This window comes from Saimiri boliviensis, chromosome 9, assembly GCF_048565385.1.
Source record: "Saimiri boliviensis isolate mSaiBol1 chromosome 9, mSaiBol1.pri, whole genome shotgun sequence".
NCBI lineage: Eukaryota > Metazoa > Chordata > Mammalia > Primates > Cebidae > Saimiri > Saimiri boliviensis.
The window spans coordinates 76,756,790-76,783,230 of NC_133457.1; the positions used below are offsets into that span (position 1 = coordinate 76,756,790).

The 26,441-nt window shown below is 39.0% G+C and overlaps 1 protein-coding gene across 9 annotated transcripts in view; it reads left to right on the forward strand.

The window, feature by feature from the left end:
- Positions 1–26,441, forward strand: part of RALGAPA2 (Ral GTPase activating protein catalytic subunit alpha 2) — a 320,763-nt gene that overhangs the window by 89,400 nt on the left and 204,922 nt on the right. For 8 of the 9 annotated variants that reach the window (XR_012519285.1, XM_074406179.1, XM_074406181.1 and 5 more), the window contains exons 13-18: positions 2,865–3,013; positions 7,253–7,364; positions 13,483–13,720; positions 15,928–16,092; positions 18,731–18,871; positions 25,834–25,971. Coding sequence is in view for 7 of the 9 variants with exons in the window: in XM_074406179.1 (XP_074262280.1) it covers positions 2,865–3,013; positions 7,253–7,364; positions 13,483–13,720; positions 15,928–16,092; positions 18,731–18,871; positions 25,834–25,971 (943 nt within the window). In the remaining 2 variants the exon portion in view is untranslated. The remainder of the gene's footprint in view (positions 1–2,864; positions 3,014–7,252; positions 7,365–13,482; positions 13,721–15,927; positions 16,093–18,730; positions 18,872–25,833; positions 25,972–26,441) is intronic. The other variant, XR_012519286.1, reaches the window with a different exon arrangement.

Below are 26,441 nucleotides of genomic sequence, written 5' to 3' on the forward strand. Positions count from 1 at the left end.
TGAGAGAGATTATTATATAGTGAATGTGAAATGACTGAGATTTAAATCTTAAAATTATCTTCTGAACACACATGGGTAGTTAGTTATCTGGGCTCTAATTTGCAAGACAAGGTTGGTGACTATAAAATCTTTTAAGTAATATTGCTCTTAAAATTGCCTGTGTTTATGAAGAAAAGTGACTGATGTAGTTTTTAGATATTTGAATGAATATGCGAAATAGAGCTGACACCATTTGGGAACATTTGAAAGAGCAACTTTGGATCATTACTTAATCTCCCCAGAGGTCAAGATTCCCTTAAAAATGGGAATTAGGAGATTTTCTCTCAGGTCTCCTGTAGCTTGAAGGTTCCTAGCAGTATAAGTGAAAATACAGGGTGCCTCTCATTCCCTGCTCACTGCCTCCTCACCCACCACCCTTCATCCATGTTTGTAGCTGTGTCACTTAGGCCTCCCATGTAGAGGCCAGGTGTGGGGTCTGGGGAAAGTCTGGGAATGACATAAATGTTTCTATTTTCTGTCATCTGTTTCTTGATAGGTATCTTTTTTGTTTTCAAGTGAATTAACAGTTTAACTTATCATGCTCATGAATTTTCTCACTTTTCATTGAAAACCTACAAATAATTTTGAAGTTAACTTAAAAAAATTGACATGATTTTACTTGTGCCTCTTTAAAGACCTTTGGAGCAGCTCATAAATATGACCTGTGTCCCCATCAGAGAAACTCTTGGAGTCCTTGCCCTTTGTCCTTCAGTAGCTCTGTTCCTTAGCTAAAGGGGTCTCCATTGCCAGCGTGTGGTGGTTGCAGGTGTCAGTGATCTCCTAGGTTCAAAAGAGTTTGCTATTTATTTTCTGAAAGGATGAGTTACATCTACAGTAAGTCCTCACTAATGTCAACAGTGGGTCCTTGGAAATGACTACTTTAAATGAAATGAGTACAGCAGGTCTTTGAGTAACATGATTTGATTCAACATAATTTGTCATAATGTTCATGAGAAAAAAAATGGTTTTGCTGTATTTTGCTTAATGTCACCATTTCCAACAACCTCTCGATGACATTAAATGAGAACTTACTGTCCTTGGCTGAACTGAGAAAAAAAAATCTCTATTTTATTATATATAGTGCTACATTTAAAAAGATACTTACTTTGGATTTAAGTAGTTGGTTTTGTTCTGGTATCTAATACCTCGGTCGTTTACTTTGTTTATTAAGAAAAAGGGGCCAAATGGAGGTTTGATAAGATAATAGTTTTCTTTCTTTTTTCCCACTGTGTCCCAGATGCTTTTGACAAGTGCAATCTGGAAATATTAATTTAGTTTATTTTTACCTTAACTTACACGAGCACATTAATAAGAAATACTCATGCAGTTGGCATTTTGATGTTTTATAAAAAGTAAAAGTGTATAAAGACTCCTTACATGAGAATGTGCAAAAAGTTTTTAATTCACATTCAAGAAGTCACATATATTGAATTAAAAGGATCTGTGTTGCCATATATCATGTGTGGTATACTTCTTTCAAAAACAACCACTAAAATGACACTAAAACTGCTATGATCAAAAAGCTCTTTGTTTCTGTTTTTCTTACTTGAAGGCTAGTAAATTCTTCACAACTGATGTTATCACCATCATCAACTATATTATAGAGCTTATTTAGTGGTTTTTCTTAGAAAATTGGGACATTGTACCTTTTAATCTTACATAAGCTAACTTTAAAGTCTGTGAACGTTTTAGTTCATTCATTGGACTTCTGATTTTAATTTTAATTTGGTCAGATTTTACATTTATTTTGATACAACACTTTAAAGAATTTTATTTGTAAATGAGCTAGAGAAGCTCCTTCATCCTTTGAGTTTGTGCTGTTGAACACAAAGGAGACGTAAGAGGAAATATACCTCTCAGTAGAGAGAGTAGGTCTGTCCTCATACCAGATTGACAACTCAGAATATCTGCAGATGATGGGGCACGGGTGTCATCTGTGTAAATGGTAACGCACCATTATTTCGCTGTAGTGATTCTAAGCAGTGATAGTATATGATATCCTGGATCAGTGCTTCCCACGTTTTTCTGCTAAGATACCCCTGTTGGTAGGGAACAGTGAACTGGTATCGGAAAGGTCTGAGACAGAGGGTAGAGTAGTTGAGTGATTATCTAAATTGTTTTTGAAATCTCAGTTTTTAACCCTAAGAATTCACTTAGATTTTGTTTGCTACTGCATAATCTATCGTTGATATTTAAAAAAAAAAAAAAAGGCTTCTGGAAGGCGTACGATGTGGATGGCTTCTTCTGTTTCTGAGCACACCACAGCTCCTTGAGGTTCTTACCCCTGTTGAGTGGTGCTGTCCGTGCTTCTGTCAGCAAGGAGCTCATGCGCTGGAAGACTCAATAGGAGTCCCATAGTTCTGTCTAATCACTGTCTGGCCATCCATCCTCTTCTCCCATTTCCCCCCTAAAGTTTTCACTCAGATGCAACGAGCCTACTTTTTCCCCTCATTTGTTGTTGTTGTTGTTGAGGGGTTGTTGAAAAGCTTTTCTGATTCATAAAATTTCTGTACTTGCAATACTAATATGTAATAGTGATGTTTTTCCCCTAGGAAAAGGCTTTTCAGGTGTCTCAGTATTTAAATGATTCTAAAGGGTGAACTAAAAAAAATTTTGAATATGTTTTGGTACCACTTACCTTAAGGAATTTTTGCCTTATTGTGAATTTATGTGTTGGTACCACCTGCCTTATCGAAATAGAATCTTTTGGAAATAACTCAAAGATGGTTTCCTTGGTAGAGTGAAATTAATACCATCTTTAAGCAAAATTTATTCAAATGTATATGTTCAGTTATGTTTTCTAATGTAAAATTGTTGATTTTAAGGTATTTTTGACGAACTCTGCAAACGTCTTTTTGTTGGAACCATGTGCTGAAGTTCCTGTGCTCTTGAAAGAACAAGTTGATGCTTGTAAAGCTGTTTTGATTATTTTTAGGCGCATAATAATGGAGCTTACGATGAATAAAAAGACATGGTAAGTTTATATCAAATGAATTAGTCTTGTAAAACAGATGTTTTTGTTTTTCAACTTAATTAAAATGTTAAGGAGTCCATTTATTTAATGGTTTTACAAAGTTAACAAAATGTCTTTTGTAACAGTTTCTGTGAATTATGAAGGAGGTAGTTGCTCAGTACGTTGATAGATCAATTATTTTCATTATTGTTTTAAAAAATGTTCTTGAACAGTAAGCAGTTATTTTACTTAATAGTGGATTTTTCCATTTTAAACTTTTATCAAACATAGTTTTATGGAAAAGCAGTAACTGGTGTTTTATAATACTCGTCATAAGCTCAGGAGAGTTTGTTAATTGCCCTGAAATGCTTTCATCTGATTTTTATTGCTTCAGACTTGATGTTTTAAATTCATTTTGGAAAAACACTAAATACATAGTTCAGTCAAAAATATGTTCCTGTCATTAAAACTACAAAATTTTGTCCTTTTAATCTTCATTTTTGTTCAGTGTTTTTATTTGTAATGTCCCTACAGGTAAACAATGCATTAGATTTTTTTTCCTGCTCTTCTCTTATTTGAAAGTCATCACATTACTCCATCTGATGAGGCATTTTCAGTATGCTCAACAGACCAGAAATCCTCAGAGTCACTTTCCATTCCTTCCTCTTCTCCTCATGTGTCATCAGCCTCTCAGTTCTGCCTTTAAAACGCTCCTCAAGCCTGTCCTTTGTGCGTTCCCTCTTATTCTGCCGCCGCCCTTGTGCAGTCAAGCTGCCCACCCAGCTGTGGTCAACAACCCCCTAGGTGATCTTCTGCCTTGGCTGCCAGTCCTTGGAGGCCCTGCAGACCAGTGGCACCTTCCCTACCTGAAATCAGAGGGTTTCTTTGCCCACGCCTATATTCTGGAGGTCCTGAGTCAGCAGGAAAGGGACTTTAGAAAGTGTCTGCAGTTGGTAGGAAACCATGGACACGATGCAGGTCTGATCTGAAAGGAACTGCAGACCACCAAGTCCAATTCTTTTTCTTCAAGGATGAGGGAAGGGTGGGCTCAAGAATCTTGGTGTGCAGAAAGTTCACAAGTACAAGAAACCACAGCCATCAAAATGATACTATGATGTAGATTCTAATGTCATCTTTCCCAGACTTCTAACTTAGCACTATTTGCGAAGTTAAGCAATTGTTAAAACTGGAAGTATAACAGTGATGCGCAATATAATGTAAACAAAGTTAAATTCCACATCAGTAATATTGACAGTAATGGAGAAATGCTGGCGTATGCTTTCAACTGAAATATCTGTTCTTCAGTACCATAGTTTTATCAATGTTACTTCTAATGTCTTTTCCTTTGAAAACTCCCTGAATTCTATATACCACTGTATCAGTGATATTTTTGATAATCTTTTTATTTTGGTGAAAATTCTAGGAAATAAAATTAAGTAATTCTGTTTTTTACTAATTCATAGATACCTAGGTAAACGTATAGAAAAGAAAAATTGTAGAAATCAATGAAAATAACAGGAAAATGGTCAGTAGAGCATAGAAAGGAATGTGAGCAGTTTCTCTAAAAGATTTTCTTGTGTATTTAAGTATGAGAAAATGTCTTGCCTCCCATTCCTCCTTTCCTTCCTCACTCCCTTTTCTCCCCATCTCTCCTTACCTCCTTTTCTTTCATCTAATAAATAATTATCAAGCTTCTACTATGAGAATATAGTGGTAAACTATGTAGACAAGGTCCCTGCCCTTACGAGGTTACATCCTCATAGGAGCGAGAGGCATTAAAAACCTAGGAAACAATTTCAGAAAATCTGAAGTGCTGAGAACAGTGAAGTCTGGAAAGGGAAAAGAGTCCTGAACTGGGTGTGTGTTGCTTGGCATGGAGGGAGGGGGAGTTATTTCTGTCAGTTGTCAGAGAAGGCCTTTCTGAGCAGAGCCCTAAGTGAAGGAGGAGCCTTGGGGAGGTCTAAGGGAAGGGCATTCCTGGTAGAAAGAACAGATGCAGAAGCCCTGGTGGGAGAAAAGGTAAAAGAAAAGTGGCTTGTTTAAGGAAGGACAAGATGATGGACAGTGTGGTGGAGTGGATGGAGTGTGGAGGTTGGAAGGGGAAGGCCAGGGCCAGGTTGCTTAGGACCTTGCAGACCAAAGAAAGGACACCAGCTACCTCTCTGTGTATGCGCAAGAGTGTGACATAGTACAATTTACATTTCTGAAAGGCCCCTTTGGCTGCTGAAGAACATGCAGTAGAGTGCCATAGATGATGATGGCTGAGACCAGGGCTGTAGCCAGGGAACTGTAAGAAGTGGTCCTGAAGTAGAGAATAACTGGTATGTAAATGAGTCAGAATGTCACCTGTTTGAGGAGATAGAGATCAGGTAAATAATGAAGAATGTAGGAAAACCCTCACCCCCGTGTTGGACCCAAGGATGGCACACAGGCCTGATTCCGTGTGCTCCAACAGAAGTTTGATACACTCTGAACAGTTTTCCTCGGAGAAGTTAGTGCTTCACAAAATAGAAGGGACCAAGCGGTTATCAACACTGGCAGCTTTGGCAGGTCATGAATCTTTCTACCATTAGGAAAGAGTTTTCCAAACTATAGTTTTCCACCCTCATTTTTTTCCAGAATTTCATGCCTTTCCAAGCTTTCATAGGTTCAAAAATCAACTTACTGTGTTTTTGTCAGTCATGGCTTCAGTCACATTTGTAGCTTTTGATAACAGTTGCCATGATCAAGGTTTTACTTGAAATTTATGATGTCTGCTGTTCTCATTACATTCTCATGATGTGTATGTAACTAGTTGTATGCAAGGGATTGTTTTTCATTGTTTTGTGCATCATGTAACATGAACAGGCAGTGTGATACTGGGTGCTGCCCTTCTTTCCCCCAGCGGCAGGGGCCTGGGTACCCTGAATATGGCAACAGGCTGTCCCCACACTGTGCCATTTCTTCTCCCAGTTCTCTTCAAAGTCACTGTCCTACTTCATACATGTGTGCCCAGAAGATAGCCCTTCCTCTTCTGTGCTTCTATAAGCCATAGACAGGGAATAGGAGCACATAGACAAGTAGCATGGAGTGCAGTGAGAATGTATGCCAACAGATGACTCTGGGGACGAAAATCAAATGGCACCAGCTACAGAGAGGGCAGAAAATCCCTACAGGTGATTTTACTATGAGGAATTTAATTACGTTCAGCATCATATTGTTAAGAGAAAATGTTCTTCTGATATGCAGAGATAGGAGAAAAGTATACAGAAACTATGATTTAGAGATCTCATCTGATTACTTTGTCCTATTCTCAGTTTTATTACTGGAGAAGAGTAAAACCAAGGAGAAAGTAGTAAAGATTAGATGGATGGTTAGCATGTGAAACCTGAAAGGAACTAGAGTGATTTCCTTTGGAGAACAAGTGTACCTCTCTTACATATGAAAGATAATGTGTCCTCTGTTCTCATGGAATCCAGGGAAAGAAAAAGTGAGCAGATACTCTGATATGAGCAATGTAACTTAGGTGTAAGAAAGAAAAATGTCTTTTGGCTGTTCTGAAGAACGTACTGTAATTAGTAGTGGTATGTTGTCTCTATACTGTTTTGCAGTCTTCAAAGTCCTTTTACATAAAACCACCTGTGAGAGAATACAAAAATGCGGACACATTGGAACTGAGCTGCAGTGATGACATTTGTCTCTGTTGTGCCCTGTAGCTCATAGTCAGGATCTTCCAGACACGAGCACCGTGCCTGTAGGTGTCCTGTAATGCAAACCCCTTGTGCCTGTTAGAGTACTGTGGCATTCCACCATACCAAGATACCGACTGCATATGTTCCCAAAACAAAGACCAGAAAGTCAAGTTCATTTCCTGTTGCAAAGATAGGGAGACCTTACAGGTTAAATAAAACAATTTATAGCAAAATTAAAGAGGGCCGCATACGTTCCAGTAGGTTTTCATTGAGTACCTTTAAGGTGCTGGCACAGTTGGAGAAGACAATCTTGCCCCCCTTTTTGCAGGAAGAAAAAATCAGGCTGGAATGATATGTTTTATCCTGCCTGTTTGTGTGGACATGGGAGGCATATTTTTACAACTGTTGTAACATATGGGAGCTTATTTTGATAAAATATGATATTCATTATGTAATTGGCATCTGGACTTTAATAGTTTTGAGTAATATATGATTATCAATGTTGCTGAATTCTTAAGAGATTTCTAGTATCTATAAAGTGCTTTGGAGACGTGATTATTAATATGAGCTTTTATTTTGGGTGGCCCAGGGAACAGATGTTGCAAATACTACTCAGGATAACAGAAGCTGTCATGCAGAAGCCAAAGGATAAACAAATAAAGGACTTGTTTGCCCAGAGCTTGGCAGGGTTACTATTTAGGGTAAGTCTTTTTAATTAAAACACTGCAAACCCAAGAAGTGAATCAGATTTTATAGCAAACTAGTTTTAATCATTGAGAATTTTAAGAGTAATATTAAATTTAAATTTCTAGAAATTTTCTTTCTTACCTTTGTCCTGAAGGTTATGATCTGTTATTTACTATTAGTGCTGGGCTTTTAGACTTTTCTCCCTCTCTGCAGTCTACTTCCTCTTTTGATTTGCTCACGGGTGGTAGGAATTTGGAAGCTCTGATGCCCTTGGTGGAAGGCCAGGTAGATTTGGAGAGGTAAAGGATGAACAGAAGCATGGGAATGGGATAAAAATTTAAGAGCCATCAGTGTGTTGAGCAATTGTATTTAAAGCCACAGGATAGGCTTACCTAGAGACGACAATCTCCACGGGTGATGAAAGAGACGCTGAGAAAGGGTGGCCAGTGAGTGAGGAGGAAAACCAGAGAAAGGTATATCCTGGGTCCCTGGGGATGAGTATTGTGTAGGAGGAGAGCAGCCAGTTGACCATGGGCTTTGACAGAGGTGGGTGGTTGAGAATGGTCTATGGGAATGAGGCCCACCTGGAATAGATGGAGGAGAAAATGAGAGCTGGGCAGTGGGGGTTGCAAGCATAGTGAAGGCTTTGCAGAGTTCTTAACGTGGAAAGAGGGTAAAGGGGAGCTAGCTGAAGTCAGTGGCATGCATAGGGGGTGAGGCTTAAGGTGGGTAGTACTAAAGTATGTTTGCTCACCAATGGGATGGTCCTGTGAGGGAGGACAAGATGGTCTGGGGGAGACAGAGGATAACTGTAGAAGTGAAGTCCCGGATATGGATATGGTAGAGGATTGGGCCAGTCTTTGATGTGAGCAGAGAGCCAAGGAGACAGCTGTGCTTTTTGCATCTCACGTGGTAAGCACGTCAAGATCATGAGCAGGCTGATACCTGGTGAGCTGCATGGGGAAGAGGATGTGCCAGAGGGTCCTGAGCATGGGAACCTACTGTGACTTTGCTAATATGTTTGAGGACCTTAGAGTTTATGAAGCATTACTGAAAGAAAACAGTGTGAAAGGGCTCTGGAAAAATGCAGCATTCTACCTAAATAAAGATATTAGTATGGTGGGTGGACCTGACTTTGTATAATTCCACAGGTGATAGTTGCAAGGAAGAGAAACTAACTTCCCTCCTCAGTTGACCTGAAGGTGGTTTTAGAGGATGTATGTTAAGAGCGTATTCATAATACAGGTGGGACATGTAGGTAAAAGTGACGAGAGAAATTATTTCTTTAAAGCTAAGTGTTGTCATTGTAACACAAGAGAATTCAACTGTTAATTTTGAATAACTTAATATGATTCAATGCTCTTGGCTTGATAAAAAAATGTATGAGAGGCTATTGAAATAATTGGCCTCCTAAATATTAGCATTACTTTAACTCTGATTGCCTTGCCTCGTATACTGGATGTGTGAAGTGGCCCTAAGCATTCTTTTGCATGTGTCCAGCTTTGCTCTGCTGATGCCTGGACGGTGCTACTGACCACTACTTTGCTGCCTGCCTGGACATACCGACACTGCTCACTTTGCTGTCTCAGCGAAGTGTCTCACTGTTGGCACCCTTTCAAGCTCTCCGTTCTGGACCTGGGTTACGAAATAGACATGAGCTGAAGCCAGTTTCACACTGGCAGGTGCTTGGGCCTCGTTCCCACCAACTGCCTGGCCCTGAATCTGTTTTGTGTGTCAGAATTAGAGAAATTGTCACAGAATTAAACAAGAATCTATTCTGGGGTTGGGTTTGTTTTGTTTTGTTTTGATTTTGGTTGGTTTTAGTCTTTGTGTGTGGGGGGGGAACTCCCCCCATGAATGGAGAAAACCTTGTCAGATATTACCTGAAGCTTAGTTTTGAGTTCATGATTACTAATGATTTTGATGTTGTTATTTTGGTAGTGGTCGGGTAGATCAAGAATGATGCTTAAATTAAGAACTAACCATAAGGTTTGGCATGGTGGCTCACACCTGTAATACCAGCACTTTGGGAGGCTGAGGCAGGAGGATTGCTTGAACCCAGGAGTTCAAAACCAGCCTGAGTAATAGAGTAAGACCCTGTCTCCACAAAATTTTTTAAAAAAATTTGCTGGCTGGCCGGGCGCGGTGGCTCAAGCCTGTAATCCCAGCACTTTGGGAGGCCGAGGCGGGTGGATCATGAGGTCGAGAGATCGAGACCAACCTGGTCAACATGGTAAAACCCCGTCTCTACTAAAAATACAAAAAATTAGCTGGGCATGGTGGTGCGTGCCTATAATCCCAGCTACTCAGGAGGCTGAGGCAGGAGAATTGCCTGAACCCAGGAGGCGGAGGTTGCGGTGAGCCGAGATTGCGCCATTGCACTCCAGCCTGGGTAACAAGAGCGAAACTCCGTCTCAAAAAAAAAAAAAAAAAAAAAAAAAAAAAAATTTGCTGGCTGTAGCAGTATGCACCTGAAGTTTCAGTTACTTGGGAGCTAAGGTGGGAAAATTGCTTGAACCTGGGAGGTTGAGGCTAAAAGTGAGCTATGATTGCAACGCTGTACTGCAGCCTGGTCAAAAGAGTGAGACCTTGTCTCAAAAAAAAACCAAAAACCTACCATAAAAAACAGTGAAGAGAGGATGAGCTTTTTGGTGTTAGGCAGATTGTGCTTCTGATCTCAGCTCTACTACTCCCTGGCTATGTGGCCTTGAGCACATGAGTCGGTCCATTGGGATTCGTTATCATCTGTTGGCCTCCCACGTTCTTATGTGAGATGCAAGAGGCGAGAGTAGTAAAGGTCTGGACTTACCAGGCAGGCTGTCTCTCGGGCACCGTCCTGGTCCCATAATGCAGTTAAAACGTGTTGTCTAATTAGTATTCATTTGGTCATGTGGACTGTCTAAAATGGCCAGACACTTGATTTTTTTTTGAAACATTTATAACAAGGAGACTGTGAAAAAGGATAGGACATTTTAAGTTTTTATTACCGTTTTTATCTTTTTCTAGGTCTTCCTCTAGTGTGTGTTTGTGTTTGTTTTTGTTTTTTTTCCTCTGTCAGTAGATAATCTGGGTCACCAAATTTTCTTTAAGTGATGATTGAATTTGACTTAGTTTTAACTATTTACCAAATAATGATGGTTGCCCTAAGTGGTGTTTTAATTTATTATCAGTGCTAAATATGACCTTATGCTTGAAGCTCTGATGGTATATCAGGAAACTATGGCCCTGCTATTTGTAATATTAGCCATTACTTTAAAGTTATGCAGTCCCCTTAATGTGTTGGTAGAATGAAGTAGGAAGTGGTTGGTTAGCAAATGTTCATAAGAAAAGGAATGATTTATGAGTCAAGGTGTTTTTAAAATACATCTTGCAGGCCAAGATGTATCTGATAAAACATAAATTTCAGTGCTGAAGGAACCTTGGAGAAGCTCTTATGCAACTCTTATTTTAAATGAGAAATGTGACTACAGAAAGGCTAAGTGACTTTCCTAGGTTACAAACCAGGGTAGAGTAGAAAGAAGAGTCCAGGCTGTTTGTTTTCCTCTTCCTTTTAGAAAATGGTAATTGATTAAAAGGATACCCTGCCTTCATGTCCACAGGTGCCACCACTCACCACCCAACTATATTTTATCATTTTACCATTTTGTTCTGTGCAAGTGTTGTCAGTTGTGAATTATGATGATAATTCAACAAGCCTGCATACATGTTTGTAATATTTGCTAAGTTGATTTTATAAGCTGCAAGCAGTCATTCTGCCCTTGTTTTATAATTAGTCAATGAAATGAAGCCATTACAAGATCCCCAGTATAGAGCATCTCATTACAGCAAGGCGTCTGCTTTTATCCATGGACCTAACACTATATCCAAATGTGCGTCTGAGTCCTAATAGCGTTACCAGTCTCTACTTTCTCCTCTTACTCAGCTCAGATTATATTTTGATCTAATACTTATTAATTTTATTGTATATATGTACTTTATGGCAATGGCCTCAAATTCATCTTGAAAGCAGGGAGTGTAAAAATTAATAGAAGATGGCATTTTAGTTATTATAAAAATATTTAATAAAGATTAATAAAATTATTTTCTTTCTTTTTTTAATTGTATAAAATTCATACATGTTAGAATCAGGTTTTAAATATAAGTGGTTAATATCTTGTTTTTGATATCATTAACTACTTGAGTTCTACTTTAACATTTTTACTTTTTAAAAAAGTGGTAAACACAAATTGAAACAGATAACACGATTTTCAAAGTGATCAGAACAGGCCTGCCTGATTTTATAGACTTATTTCTGTTTATCAAAGTTTTCCCATGTCTATGTTAAAGAAAAAATTCTATTAAAAAGTCTGTATATAATTTTGGGGAAAAAATTAAAAGGTGAGCTGACCTACACACATAAAAATTCCTGACAAGAGTGGGAGCCTATTTGCATCTAGGTTGGGTCGATGCAAATGCAAACTGGCATCTTAACAACTGCATGTATCTTTGACAACATACCGTAGGACTTAGACAGACTTTGGGTATAAGGATTCCTTTTCACAAGCTTAGGAAAGCTTTTGTGGCTCATTTGAGATGGACTTGGCTATGTAGAGGCACTTCTTTCAGGGAAGATATATTTGGATTTGAATTTTAAAGGATGGTGAATATTTTGCCAGAGGTAAGGAATGGGGCAATTTTAAGGGAAGGAAATATCCAGACTAGAAGCCTAATTGTCTCATGGGGCTGCCCATGTGACCAGTTGTAGTGTCGTAGACTGCAAGACTGGGGGTAGACACTGATAAGTGAATAGACTGTGAAGGAAAGGCACGATTGATGTGGTGATGCGGGGGGAAATGCAGGGACCTGGAGGATACTTCCTGGAGGCTGGAAGGTGGTGGTAGTGGTGAGGAGATAGTCAGGGATACCTTCTTGGAGGAAGTGATGTACAAATTTTGACCTGAGAAATGAGTGGAATTTACAGAAACAAAAGGGAGGAAAGAGAAGGAAGTAAGAGTATGTATACAGGCCATTTGCAGGAGTGAGCAGGTAGAAGAACTGGGAGAATGTCCATGGAAGAAACTGAATACCTTTTACTCTCATGCCGTATTATAGGTGCCTGAGGGTTGTGTAAGCAGCAATGTCTAGTCTAGTACGTAGGTAGACAGATCAGGAAACCAGTACAGAGATCTGAGCTGTACAGAGGTCTGAGCTGTACATAGAGATTCAGAAGTCAGTAGCACACAGAGGTTTACTGGAGCCATGGGAATGGAGCTGAAGCCCAGGCAGAGGGTAAAGTGGCCTCAGAAAGGGGAGAGCCAAAGCAGTCTGTTGCCTGGGGGATGGGGAAGTGGAGATTGAGTAGGTATGGAACTTTCTTTCAAGAAATTTGGCTGTGAAAGGGGAGGGAAAAGGGCTGTAGCAAGATGGGGGGATCTGGGTTCAAGGGAATTGTTTCTTTTAAGATGAGGAAGAATTTGGAGAATGTTTAAATGCTGACGAGAAAGAGCTGCTTAAGTGGGATTGGCTGGAGATAAAGAAGAGGAGCGGTTAAGAGAGGCACGAAGGCTCAGAGGAATGGGTCCAGAGCATAAGAGGGCACAAGGAAAGCAGAGCAGGGGCCCCTCTTGGAATTCAGCCCACAGATGGAGGAGGAGCTGGGTGAATGTGGGCAAGAGTGTGAGTCCACGGGCAGAGGTTGAGGGGAGTCTCATTGAATGGGTTCTGTTTCCTGTGAAGTCTGCAGTTGAGTCCATCTGCTCAAAGGCAGGGAGGAGTTGGTGGGCTGGAGATTTTCCTGTAGAGGAGGCAGTTTGAAGTAGCCACTGTGAATGGTAGGAAAAGGGCAGTCCCAGGAAGCAGAGTTGTCACTGTGCGGAGGGCTTTGTCTTCTCCCTGATGATAGCCAGGGCCAGCCACAGACATAGAATAATGTTGAATCAGTCACTTTGTTCATAATGATAACTAACTTCTCAGTAGCTTATAAAGTCTTGATTATAGTTGGTCAAATGAATTTCGAGAATTAAAAGAAAAACAACTTCCTTAAATGCTTTTTATTTTAAAATTTGTTTTATTAATAGTAATTTAAAACATTTTGTTTAAAAGTGTACTTCTTCCAAATGAAGATGATTGAATTCTCTTGTTGGTTGCTTTTAGACACTCATGGTGGCTTGGATCCGAGCAAACCTCTGTGTGTACATTTCTCGAGAGCTCTGGGATGACTTTCTTGGTGTGCTGTCCTCCCTCACAGAATGGGAGGAGCTTATAAATGAGTGGGCCAACATTATGGACTCCTTGACAGCGGTGCTTGCAAGAACCGTTTATGGAGTTGAGATGACAAACCTACCTCTGGATAAATTAAGTGAACAAAAGGAAAAGAAGCAACGAGGCAAAGGTATTTCCACTCTTCCAGGTTAACACCATATGTCTAGGACTGGGGACAAATAGAGAATCACGCAGCACATAGGGTAAAACAGTTCACTCACCTACATGTTGCATAGCTTTTATTAGGTCCTCCTAAGACTTGGGAGGAAGTTTTCTTTCAAAGCCTCATAAAGGATACACATTTCTTATTGTGTAGACTACCCTTTAGGAATACCAGCCTTATAGATTATATCAGTGTGCCTTTGCCATATGACAAATCGCCCAAAACTTAGTGGCTTAAAATAACCACTTATTTATCTTGATTTGATGAGTTGGCGATTTGGGTGGGACTCAGCAGGTCAGTTCTTCTGCTAATCTTTGCTTCTGTGTTTGCAGTCAGCAACGCTGTGAATAGCTAGGCAGCTCTATTTTTAGGGGTTGGCCGGCTGTTCGCAGGGGCAATGAGGTGTGACTGGGTTACATGTTTCAGCAGCCAGAGGCTAGCTCAGGCTTGTTTACTAAGTAGCTTAGAGTTTCAGGAGCAGCACGAGGGTAAGCTCAAATTTTCAAGTGCATTTCAAGTCTCTGCTTGTTCAGTTTTGCTACCAAAGTAAGTCATGTGATGAAGCCTAACATCAGTGTGGGAGAGGACAACAGAGGAGGTGGTTACAGGGAGGTGTGAACCAGTTACAGTGGTTAGTAAACCATATACATGTGTAATACATGTGACAGATTCTTATAATATCTTCATTGAAATCTGAGAATGGCTTGCCAAAGCACTAATTAATAAAAGCAAGTTAGTAAGAAGACGAAATAAAGTAGTTGAAGTATATGGCAATTCAGTTGAATAGTTTAATCCCAACGTGGATTTAGATTGTCTAATGCAATCATTTTCTAACAGTTTTAACAGACCTTTTTTTTTCTCCCCAGTTGAAGGTATACAGAACCCATTTCTAAAGAAATATACTAGACCTGAGATTTGGGATTGAAGTAAGGGCAGGGAGCCAAGAGCCTGGGCCCTTGGTCTCCATTTAGTCCTCTCTAACACTTCTGAGGACTTCTGTGTAAACCCAGGGCCTGAGAGGATCCAGCCACTTCCAACTAGGAACTTGCTTACCTAAGACAGTGGTTCTCAGCCGAGAAGAGAACCTGCCCAGCAAAGGGTGCCTTTCAGGCTGAGGAGGAGAGCTGTAATAGGAGATAAGGACCTACCTTCAATTGTTGTAATCCATGCACGAGCATGTGTGTACACACACACACACACACACACACACACACACACACACCCCTACCTGCATTCTGCAATATTCTCTTCCTACCCACAGATTCATCTGAAGAAGTACACTTGTGTTAGGAACGCAAACAACTTTGAAAACACTGTTTTCAAAATGTACTGAACCAATTATTTAATTAATGACAGTGACTAATATTTCTGATTTGTATTGTTCTGTCCTAAAAAGTAATTAAATATTTATTATAGAAATGCTTGCCTTCTAAGGGCTAGACTAACTAGAAACAAAAAACACAGGCAGAGGAAACTGGGTGTGGGAAACATGCCACAGGTGGCAGTCACTGGCCACATGATCCCTGTGCAGAAATCTCTATGTCTCTCATTCTCTTTCCTCCTCTATTTGTTTTAGATATGTAACCTCTCATTGAGATAATTAAACCAGAACAATATGAGAAAAAAGAAAAGTTGAATTTCACACTATAATGTTTTATTGTTTTGGACCTTTGCTAAAATAGGATATTGTATTATTTTTAGATTTTCATTATCCTGCCCATTTGACTGAATCTATATTAGAGTTTTAGGCATGGCTTGCTCTGGGGATTTGTGGAAGGGTTGGTGTCTACAGGATGCAGTACTATTCCAACATCAAGGTCTCTGAGTTTTTGGAGTGTCCTGGGAACAGTGCTGTAACTTCATATGATACAGGTCTTGTATTAAGAAAGGTTTATTAATATTGCTTTTGTATATTGGAGTGAGTACTATGAAGATATAATAATTTTCACATGACTATTTTAGATTCTTGAAAACATTTTGGCAACAAGAATTCTTAGATTAGTGACATATGAATAACTTCCTAAATTGCAGTGTAAAGAAGTGGTACTTAATTTGTGACAAAGAAACCTGCTGATTATATATAGTTGTATGTATGCCATTTGCTGAGCAACACAAGCTATGAAATGAATAATAATGAATTCAACCATTAGATTACTTTTCTTATCCTTGATCAGGCTGTGTTCTAGATCCTCAGAAAGGAACCACTGTGGGGAGATCCTTTTCTCTCAGCTGGCGGAGCCACCCAGATGTGACCGAGCCTATGCGATTTAGGAGTGCCACCACGTCTGGAGCACCGGGAGTGGAGAAGGCGAGAAATATCGTTCGCCAAAAAGCAACTGGTAAACATTTATTTAAATGCTTCTCAAAAATCTAGTTGTTATCTGAAATGAATTTACAGGCATAAAGTGTGTTAAAATTCTACTCAAAATTTAAATATTCGACCTTGTATTAAATGAAATGTCTCTATATCTTTCTAGCTTTCAGCTTTAGTTCCTTTTCGAATCACAGTTTTCAGTTATTTATTTCTAAATTTTCCATTGTGAAAAAGAACTTGTGATGTTAATATTGAGTGAGATATTTCTCCAAAATGGAGAAAATAGTTTTTGTTTGAACCTTGAAGAGAACAGATTGTTAATAAATATACCAGTTGTTAATGTTAAACAATATTGCCACACTCTAAAGATCAATATTGTTTAACATTAACAATATTGATCTTTAGAGTGTGGCAACCTGTTTCAGCAAAGAATAGGAGAATTGTACACTTTAGTTTTCAGGACTGGATAGACATTTCATATTTTGCTCTTTTGGAAAATCGAGTCTTTTCATGCCTGTGGATGTTATACCTTTGTAGCCTATTTCAATTAACAAGAACTTGACCAACAACCCCCAGTTAATCGGACAACTTTGCTACATTTTACTCTTAAAACAAAAAGTGAACTCTTGAAAAAGAAGCTTGTATACAGCATTTAATAAGAACAAATAAAGCCACCTCCTCCCCAGTGACTTTGAACCTGTAACTTAGGTTTCAGACAATTTTAATTGCTATTTAGCATGTTGACTTAAGAAAGTCACAAGATCCTCTGGCCATAAAACAAAGATTCATTAAAGCTTAACGTATTCTATAGTGCTTAGTAAAAGCTTAATACAGACGGTTTAGAATCCTGTTGGAGTTTTTATGAAAATATATTCCACCTTAACTGTAACTCTCTCATCCTTTTTTGCTGTCGTATTTGCTGGAAATTATCACCTTATTTGCATGCGTGGCCGGTTCTGCTTCTCCCTTCTTCTTTCATTCCCCCCCCCCGACCCAATTCCTGATTAACAGGCAACTTTTCAGGATGTTCATTCACTGATTTCGTTTCTCATTCCAATTCCTAAAAATGATTTTCTTCTATCATTAGAGTCTTTTTTTTTTTTTTTTTTTTTTGAGTTGGAGTCTTTGGCTGTCCCCTAGGCTCAAGTGCAGTGGTACAGTCTTAGCTCACTGCAACCTCTGCTTCCCAGGTTCAAGTGATTCTCCTGCCTCAGCCTCCTAAGTAGTAGCTGAGACTACAGGTGTAAACTACTACGCCAGGCTAATTTTTTTTTTTTTTTTTTTTTTTCAGTAGAGACGGGCCATGTTGAGACCATATTGGCCAGGCTGGTCTCAAACTCCTTACCTCAGGTGATCTGCCTGCCTCTGCCTCTCAAAGTACTGGGATTACAGGAGTGAGCCACCACGCCCAGCCTTTCTATCATTGGATTCTTTTTTTTTTCCTTTTTCGAGATAGAGTCTTTCTCTATTACCTAGGCTGGGGTTCAGTAGTGAGATCTTGGCTCATTGCAGCCTCCACCTCCCAGGTTCAAGTGATTCTCCCACTTCAGCTTTCCAAGTAGCTGGGATTATAGGCTACTTGGAAAGTAGTGCACCACCATGCCCAGCTAATTTTTTAGTTTTAGGATTATAGTGCACCACCGTGCCCAGCTAATTTTTTATTTTTAGGAGAAATGGGGTTTCACCATGTTGGTCAGTCAGGTCTTAACTCCTGACCTCAGGTGATTTGCCCGCCTTGGCCTCCCAAAGTGCTGGGATTATAGGCGTGAGCCACCACACCTAGCCTACTGGGAATTCTAATAGGCAAAGGGTAGGGGAAAGGATAGTAGGGTAAAAAGTTTGTTTCAGTTTTTGCAAATGTGTCACTATCATTTGTGTCCATTTCATTAATGTTAACTGAAGTCGCATAAAAATTAGTAAAGCGGCAAGTAAATCTTTATATTTTTGTTTTAGGATAAAACTGATTTTGCTGATTGTGGTTTTACATATATGAAGCATGTTTCCCTCCTGTGTTCATTCAATTTCCCCAATGTTTATTTGACTAACAGTATATAGAACACATAAGAATACCATAAAGTTGACATTAAAGATGTATGGATTTAATAAGCATGAAATGTGACATAAAAGGATGGGTTTTATGGAGATTTTACCTTTTCCTCAAATATGAAATCTTTTAATGTTTAATTTGACTTGTATGTGTTCTTGAGCTTTTTGGATATTTAATTTACTAAATGATTTGCTTTTGAATGCAGTCAGCTCTCAGCAAACCAACTTCTGAAAGAAGGCCAGATACTCCCTCTTTCACCACGGTCTTTTTGTACATACCCTTGAAGAAAGGAAAATTGATTATAACGTCTGTCCAACCAAATAACCCGAATGTGAATCTGATATGCAGCAGAAAGAAGGAAAGGCTAAACATACAAAACATTTCAAAAGAAAATTATTTGTGGATTGCCCATTCTTCTATGTCATGAGAATGACTGACTGAAAGTTGGCTGTATTTAGAGACTACAATTAAATACTATACTTTGTACTGACTTCCTTTAAAGTTTAAAATGACTTCCTTTAAATGTTTAGAGAGAGCCCAGAAAAGTAATAATAATAATAAGGTGAAAGGTCCTATTGTTCTTCTGACATAATTATTACTTTATCTCTCCTGGAAGCAAAGCGAAGCCAGTCTATCAGCAACTGTGTCCACCTTTCTGAGGCTTTGCCTGCCACTAAAAGCGTCCCGCTCCTCCTTCACACCGTGAGCGCTCTCTTACCTGGTCTCTCTTACTCTTCTTGCTCTCACAGGCTGTCAGGTACTGTAATGCTGTATCACGTGTCCATCACTGTTCCCAGGCTTCTCCCGCTTGCCTCTGGGCCTTGCTTCCTTTGTTAATATGCCCACATCACACATGTGCCTGACCATCACACTAGTATTAAATTGCAGTGAATACTAGTAATTGTCTTTGTGTAGTTAGACGCTTAGTGGCAATTAGATAGTCAAGAAAAATTTCTGTGACTTTGGTCTTTGCAATAACAATTAAGGAGGATAGAAGGATTTTAAGTCCATAGCTTTTAATAGGGGGAAATGTGATGCCTGCCTTAGTGTGTCTTTATAGAGTGCCCATAGAAAGTAAGGGGATTTTCATAAATGTTTTGAACATGTCAGTATTAGAATGCTTGCTGTGTCTTCCAAAAAAAATGAATCAACTAGAAAAATTATGTAGGCAGGATCTACCTGGAGTTAATAAATCATATATGTGAAGTAATAATCAGTTATGTAGATTCATATTGATCATTGAAATTTGAGTGAAAAAGGACCAGTGCAAAAGAGCAGTAATTTTCAAAACAAAGAAATGTTGTTTCTGTACTTTGGCCAATTGAAATTTAATTTAGCCATGTGTGATTTACACACGGTACATTTTATTTAAGACATCATAGCACCAAAAGTCATCTTTAGCCTAGCTACTTCAACAGGATTTACCTTGCTCTATAGTGAACAATTAGGTCTATGTCTAATTATTTTGTAGTGATTCTAGGATGAACTGGATCTTTTTCCTAAAAAGAGAAAGATCATTTTTATGATCTTTTTTTAGTTTCAGAAATTTAATATTGTAGATTAGTAGTTGTTGTTTTTGCTTTTTGAGACAAAGTCTTGCTTTGTTGCCCAGGCTGGAGTGCAGTGGCGCGATCTTGGCTCACGGCAACCTCTGCCTCCTGGGTTCAAGCAAGTCTCCTGCCTCAGCCTCCAGAGTAGTTGGCACTACAGGTGTGTGCCACCACGCCTGGCTAATTTTTGTACTTTTTGTAGAGATGGGGTTTTACCATGTTGGCTAGGCTGACCTTGAACTCCTTAACTCATGATCCACTAGCCTCGGCCTCCCAAAGATTAGTATTTTTTTTTTTTTTTTTTAACATTGGGGGTAACCTAGTTGTGGCTTTCTGTAGTAAATTAAGTCCTCTGCTGGCTATGTAAAATACCATATTACTTTATAGAATTTAAGGGAAGAAGTTAGTTTTACCAAAAGTGAGGACTATAATGTTTCTTAGGAAACTTTTTCTCCAGTAACTATTAAAGGTAAAAAAAACAGTAAGAATGGTACATGGGAAAATTGTCACTAGTCAGTTAAATTAGTGTTGAGTTTTAACTGCCCAATTATTTGGTTTTCAAAAAAAGCTATTTAGAGATGATTACTAAACTATTTAAAATGATTTTACCCTCTATTTGGCTGATATATACCCCAAAATAATTTTTTGTGTGGTGAAAAGTTTTCCTATGTCACAGTCCATTTTTTTTCATCTTTGGTTTCTCTTAAGTTTTTTACTAGTTTGTCCAAAACATGTTCCCACAAGAAATCTCTTCCTGTTAGTAATTTAATTTTGGAAGCTTTTGTTCTCATGCAATATAACATTTTATTTTACTAAGACTCTTGGTTACTGTGTATACGTATACAGTTCCAGCTGAAGTTAAATATGATTTAGAGACGTGGTTCTCAACTGGCAACAGTTTTAACAATGCCTAGAGACACTTTTAATTGTCACGAGTGGGACAGTGCTACTGGCAGCTAGTGGGTGGAAGTCAGCTGTTGATGCTGCTCAATAGCCTGCAATGCACAGAACAGCTCCCAAACAAAGAATTGTCTGGCCCAAAATACCAGCAGTGGTGAGGCTGAGAAATCCTATGTTAGAGTGGAATCAAGTGTCCTGGGCTCGGTCTGTAGTTTCCTGCCTCTCCTATCTTTGTTCTTGATTTCGTAGCACAAGGGGTGAAAGGACTTCAGGGTATAGTGGCTTTGAGAACAAGCTGCCATTCTCTGTTTCATCTGACTACTATGATGGTGAGCTTCTTAGCCTGATGCCATTGGTTCCTTACTGATTAAACTGATGCTTTTGTCCTTTGTGACTGTGCTGTCAAGAGACTGACCCAAGGAAAAATTGTATATTCTCTACTGGTTGGTACATTAAAGTATTGAATTTGTCCTCCAGTTTAAATCCTAGTGTGTAGGCATATTCTGCTAACCCACTGCTAGATCATAGGACACTTAATTTTGCTTTCTGGCCACAAGTTCTGTACTCTATCAGTAATTGATTGCTAATTTTGTTTACATTTAAGTTAACTTTTTTTTGTTTTTATTTATTATCTATGTAACTATTCAACCCAACAAAATTGTTTTAATAATATAAGCAATAGAGAATTACTTACTTTTAGCCACGATTGTATCTTTTTCTGATCTTTTTGGGATTGTGTTTGGCAGCAGCAGCAGAATTTTGGGCAGGTTGTATTCTGGGAGGAAGAAGTGATGTTGTGTTTTGGAGTCACAGCCACCTGTTTCCATTAATATGAATAGCTACATAAACACAGTTGGGGAGGTAGGACTGACAGTTTCTGTGATTTCCTTTGTTTTCCTTCCTGAGAACAGTTCTTTGCAGCTGTTCTATACTTTTTGTTTTTGAGATGGAGTCTCACTCTGTGAGACTGGAGTGCAGTGGCGTGATCTTGGCTCGCTGCAATCTCCACCTCTCCAGTCCCGGTTCAAGCATTTCTTCTGCTTGAGCCTCCCAAGTAGCTGGGATTATAGGTACATGCGACCATGTCCAGCTGATTTTTTGTATTTTTAGTAGAGACGGGGTTTCACCATGTTGGCCAGGCTAGTCTTGAACTCCTGACATCGTGATCTGCCCGCCTCAGCCTCCCAAAGTGCTGTGAGTGCCTCTTCTACAAATTTAACTGCTTTTTAGGTTGGGACATTTGTCAATCTGTAGCACTTAACAGGTCACACAGATGGTAGATTTTATTTTTCTTTTAGGAATATTGTAATAGTAGTAATGAGAGGATCAACAATCTCCCCTTATTCTAAAAAGACATTATTGGAACGGTATGGCAAACCTTGCCTCACTGCTTCTGCATCTGGTTTAAGCGCTTCTAGGAAGTGCTTTTTTGTCAGGACCTGGTTGATTTACCTTTGGGAAATTTGATCTTGTGGGAAACTTCAAGATGCTGAGTTGATGCGCATTTCCTCTGCTTTTTATAGGATCAGATTGGTATCATGCATGGTGTTTTAAAAATTAGGAAATTATACTATTTATTTTGCTTATGCAACCTTGTAAAAGGGATAAATTGAACTCAGAAATTTGGTTATTGAGGAATGAGCTTCACTCCATTTAATAAATGCAAGATTGATTAAGGAAGCCTTAAAAAGTGAGTGAAATTGCTGTGAAAAATAGAGATCTGGAAAAATATACAAGTTACTGTAAAGCTTACACAATTTAATTTGATCACACTGCCTTTTCTTAATGGGAAAAAATGAAATTAGATCATTTTCAAGTGTTTTGAATGGAGCTTTAGAAAGTAATGGTTTAGTAATGGTATTTTGTAACTTACATTGTCAAGAGATGAGAAAGTTAGTGCTTTTAAAATCTGGGCAATTGGGACTAGCTAGGCTTTAGAGAGAGTACATTATTTGGCAAATCTAAGATAAAATTTAGCTCTTTGAAGTGATTTAAACAGAAATTGTGTGACATTCAAAATAGAAGATGTGATAGGTCTAGGATTTATGTAATTTTAATGTAACTGATATAATTCTTTCTCTCTTTTAAATATCAGATAATCTTGTCTTTTGATATTTGTGTATCACTATTAAAATGATTTTCATTTGTTGTAAAAGAACAACTGCTACAGCTAACTCCATAGAATGAGAGCAGCTTTAACATAAATTGCTTTCTTAAATAAAATGCCAGCAGAGGGAGCCCAAGAACTATATAAAAAGGAAAAATAGTATAAAGAAAATGTTTCTGTCATTCGTGTATTCATTTCTACAAAACACGTATTTAACATAAAGGATGAGAATGCCAAGAAATGTACCCTTACAAATCAGGAATTTGGGTTTAAATTGTGGGATAAGGAGAATTGAAAATTCTCTTTTCATACTGTCTCAATTGATAGCTACAGGAGTAGCTCAGGGTACCTACAACACAACACACTTAAGCGTCATAACTCTCCCCTTCCTTCCCACTCAACACCCTGCCACTGACCACTATTCCTAAAGGCTTGGACTTTCTCCATCTGATAAGTCCCTCCTGACAGTTTTATAAAAACAAAGCCTTAAAAGCTGCATTAGGCCAGCCTGTTGGTAAGGCAGACCAGCTGGTGGTGGCAGGCTCTTCGTCCGTCTGCTGTGTTGAGGACCAGTGGGGACACTCTAATTTGGAAGCAGTGGTGCTGTGGCTATATTGTATCCCACCAGATGGCGATGTTCTTTATCTTTAGAAAGTTGCTGCCAGTGTTGGCTCAGCTCTTATTTGCTCCTGCTCATAGGCCAGAAATCAACATCCATCAGTTTTTGGCATCAGGCTTCGGGGAATAAAACCAACTCTTCCCACTATCCATAAAAAATGGCATTTGCCAATTATATTTTAGAAAGTTAGGAAGCTCTTGGGCTCCCTCTACTGATACTGGATTAACAAGTAGATTCATTAACAAATATAAACTCTTCCCAGAAGGTTTCAACATCTTGGATAATTAGAATAAACAATGAGAGAAGACAGCCGGAAGGGCTGGTCCTATGGTGTTACTTGGCTTCTGTTGCTGAAGGCTGAAGAGACTAGAAATAGATCTGTGAGAAGGATGTAGTCTACACTTTGGGATGTGTAGGTAGATTAAAAATGTGCACATATGCTTTGTGTTTCCCTGTTGAAAAACGAACAGTACTTGGCTGTTCAAAAGAAGAAGGCAAAGACAGCCTGGGAAACATGGCTTTAACGTATCTGCCTTTTCTTTCTACCTTGGACTATCTTGGCTTGTACTCCAAATTCAGTTTCCTACCAGCATCTAAAGTTAGACTATGGGCTGGCACCATGGCCCATGCCTGTAATCCCAGCACTTTGGAATGCCAAGGTGGGCAGACTGTTTGAGGCCTAGGCAACATGGCAAACCCCCATCTCTCCAAAAAGACAAAAATTTATGGCCACAGTGGCATGCACCTGAACTCCCAGGTAGTCAGGAGGATGAGGTGGGAGGATCAGTTGAGCCAGGGAGGTCACGTGTGCAGTGAGCTATGATCACACCACTGCACTCCAGCCTGGCGACAGAGCAAGGCACTGTTTCCACAAAACAAAACAAAACAAAACAAAAAACAAAAAACACACACAAGGAAATAGATAAATCTTTGTAAGTGAAGGATCACACAAATTTCATAGTTTAAGGTCTTGTAACTGTATCAACATACTATAAAATGGCATTTTCATTTGGATAGAAAAAAAAAACAGCAACCCTTTATTGAAATCCTGTGTATTAAATTTAGAATCTTCCTACATACTTCGTGCATAAGGTGAGCCATCACTTTGCCTTATGACTCAGATTAAAGGATTATACAGAGGATGGCCCATTGGCAGTGAGTTTCATTTCAGGTGATAAGCCAGGTGACCCAGCTAGTTAAGATACTACAGGCTATTTTGATCAGCCCCTTCTCAGTAGTAGTAATTAGCAGATTAAAATTTTTGGAAAATACTTTATTCTAGTTATGTGGATGTAGAGTTTTTTGACTCTATCAATGAGTGTGGAATCTAGTGAGAAACATAGCAGTGGGGCTTACATGCGGGCCAGCGAGCAAGTCCTATAAGGGGATATTCCCAGGGCAGCACAGCAAAGAGGCATGAGGGAGCCTGTGTGAGTTTAGCATAGGGGAGTGAACAGCAGGAAGAAGAGAGCAGCAGGTGCCAACTGGGTTAGTACTACTGGAGATTAAAGTGAGCTAGAGAACCTTGCAAGGGGATCAGTATGTCCTGTGAGATCAAGGAAAGCCCATATTCACCCTGACTAGCATGTGTTTGACGACTCTATAACAAGAGAGGGCTCTGGTGGGTTTTAAGAGGAGTGGCACAGTCAGATCTTTATTTTAGAGGGAGCATGGAGAGGATAAATATGAAGGTGGTAAGAAGATGGGGACAGTGATTAGTGATTAGTTAGCAGGCTCTTAAAACAATTGTTTAAAAGATGGTGCAACCCTAAAGTTGTAACTCTAGAGAGAGAGGGTGAGCTGATAATTCCAGTGCCTCGGGTGGTCTTTACAGATTAAAGTGTACTGTGCAGTTTAGAAGTGAGCTGGGGGGAACTCATTCTTTAGGGAAATATAGCTTGTAATAATACTGAGATTATCCTGTGGTCCCTACCCATATATGGTTTTCTGTTTTATGTCATAAATATATTGGTTTTCTCTAAATACCTGTGAATCATTCTGTACTTTAGAGAATAATTTGACATTGCATTTGCTGAAATAAGCCATTAAATAACTGTAGAATTTTATTTTGGACAGTTGGGCACTTACCTTTTAAAAAGGAGTAATGCTGTAGAAATTCCCATGTTTCATCTTCCTTTAGGGTGTGTGTGTGTGTGTGTGTGTGTGTGTGTGTGTGTCGTTGTTTTCTGTTCTTCTCAAATGTAAATTACCTATTCTGTGCATCTCCTGGATCTCTCTTTCCTTGGCATGCCTGGCCCTGAAATTCCAAATGACTTTTACAGTTCTTAACCTTTTATTGTGGCTTTTTTCCTTTACTTTTATTGAAAAATAAAAGTTTTTATAGAGCTTAAGTGGAAAATGTGTTTTTGGAGTGGAATATTAGGGGTTAGCAAGTGTAGGAAATTCGATGGTACAAATGCAGATTATCTGACTTTGTGAAAAGCATTAGAAATTTTATTTTTTAAATCTGTTGTTTTAAGTGGTGAACGTGTTTTTAAAAATCTTGAACTGTAACCTTGTATGTTCTGCGTTAATGCTCACAGAAGTGGAGGAGTGTCAACAGTCAGAAAATGCACCTGCATCTGGATCTGGCCATCTCACAGTGGGACAGCAGCAGCAGGTCCTTCGGAGCAGCAGCACCTCTGATATTCCCGAGCCACTGTGCTTAGATTTTTCTCAGGGTACGTGGTGTCTTCAGTGATTAATACAGAACTATAGATTCTGGTAGAGTAATAAAAGCTGCATATAGCATTACTTTGTACATGTATTCTAAATATATTTATTTCAAAGGAATTAACCTTTTCAATATGATTGCAAGGATATGATTTATGGCAGTGAAATATTTGCACTATTTAAACGTTTGTCTAAATTGTATCTATCTATATGTAGCTATATACCCACTTTTTTAAAGGTTGGCATGTTTAAGAACTAGACAGGAGTCCAAGTGGCTGGAGTAGAAGAGAAACAGAGACTGTTATAACATGAAGTCAGGAAGGGCATCAATTAAATATTACAGAAGGCAGGGAGGCAGGATGGGGGACAAGGATGTAGGGAAAGGGCTGTGAGAAGAGCCATTAAAGTTGGAAATGAGAATGGAAAGCTGACCAGACTTGTGAAAAAGTTTATTAGCAGCTTGCCGACTCTGCTGAGG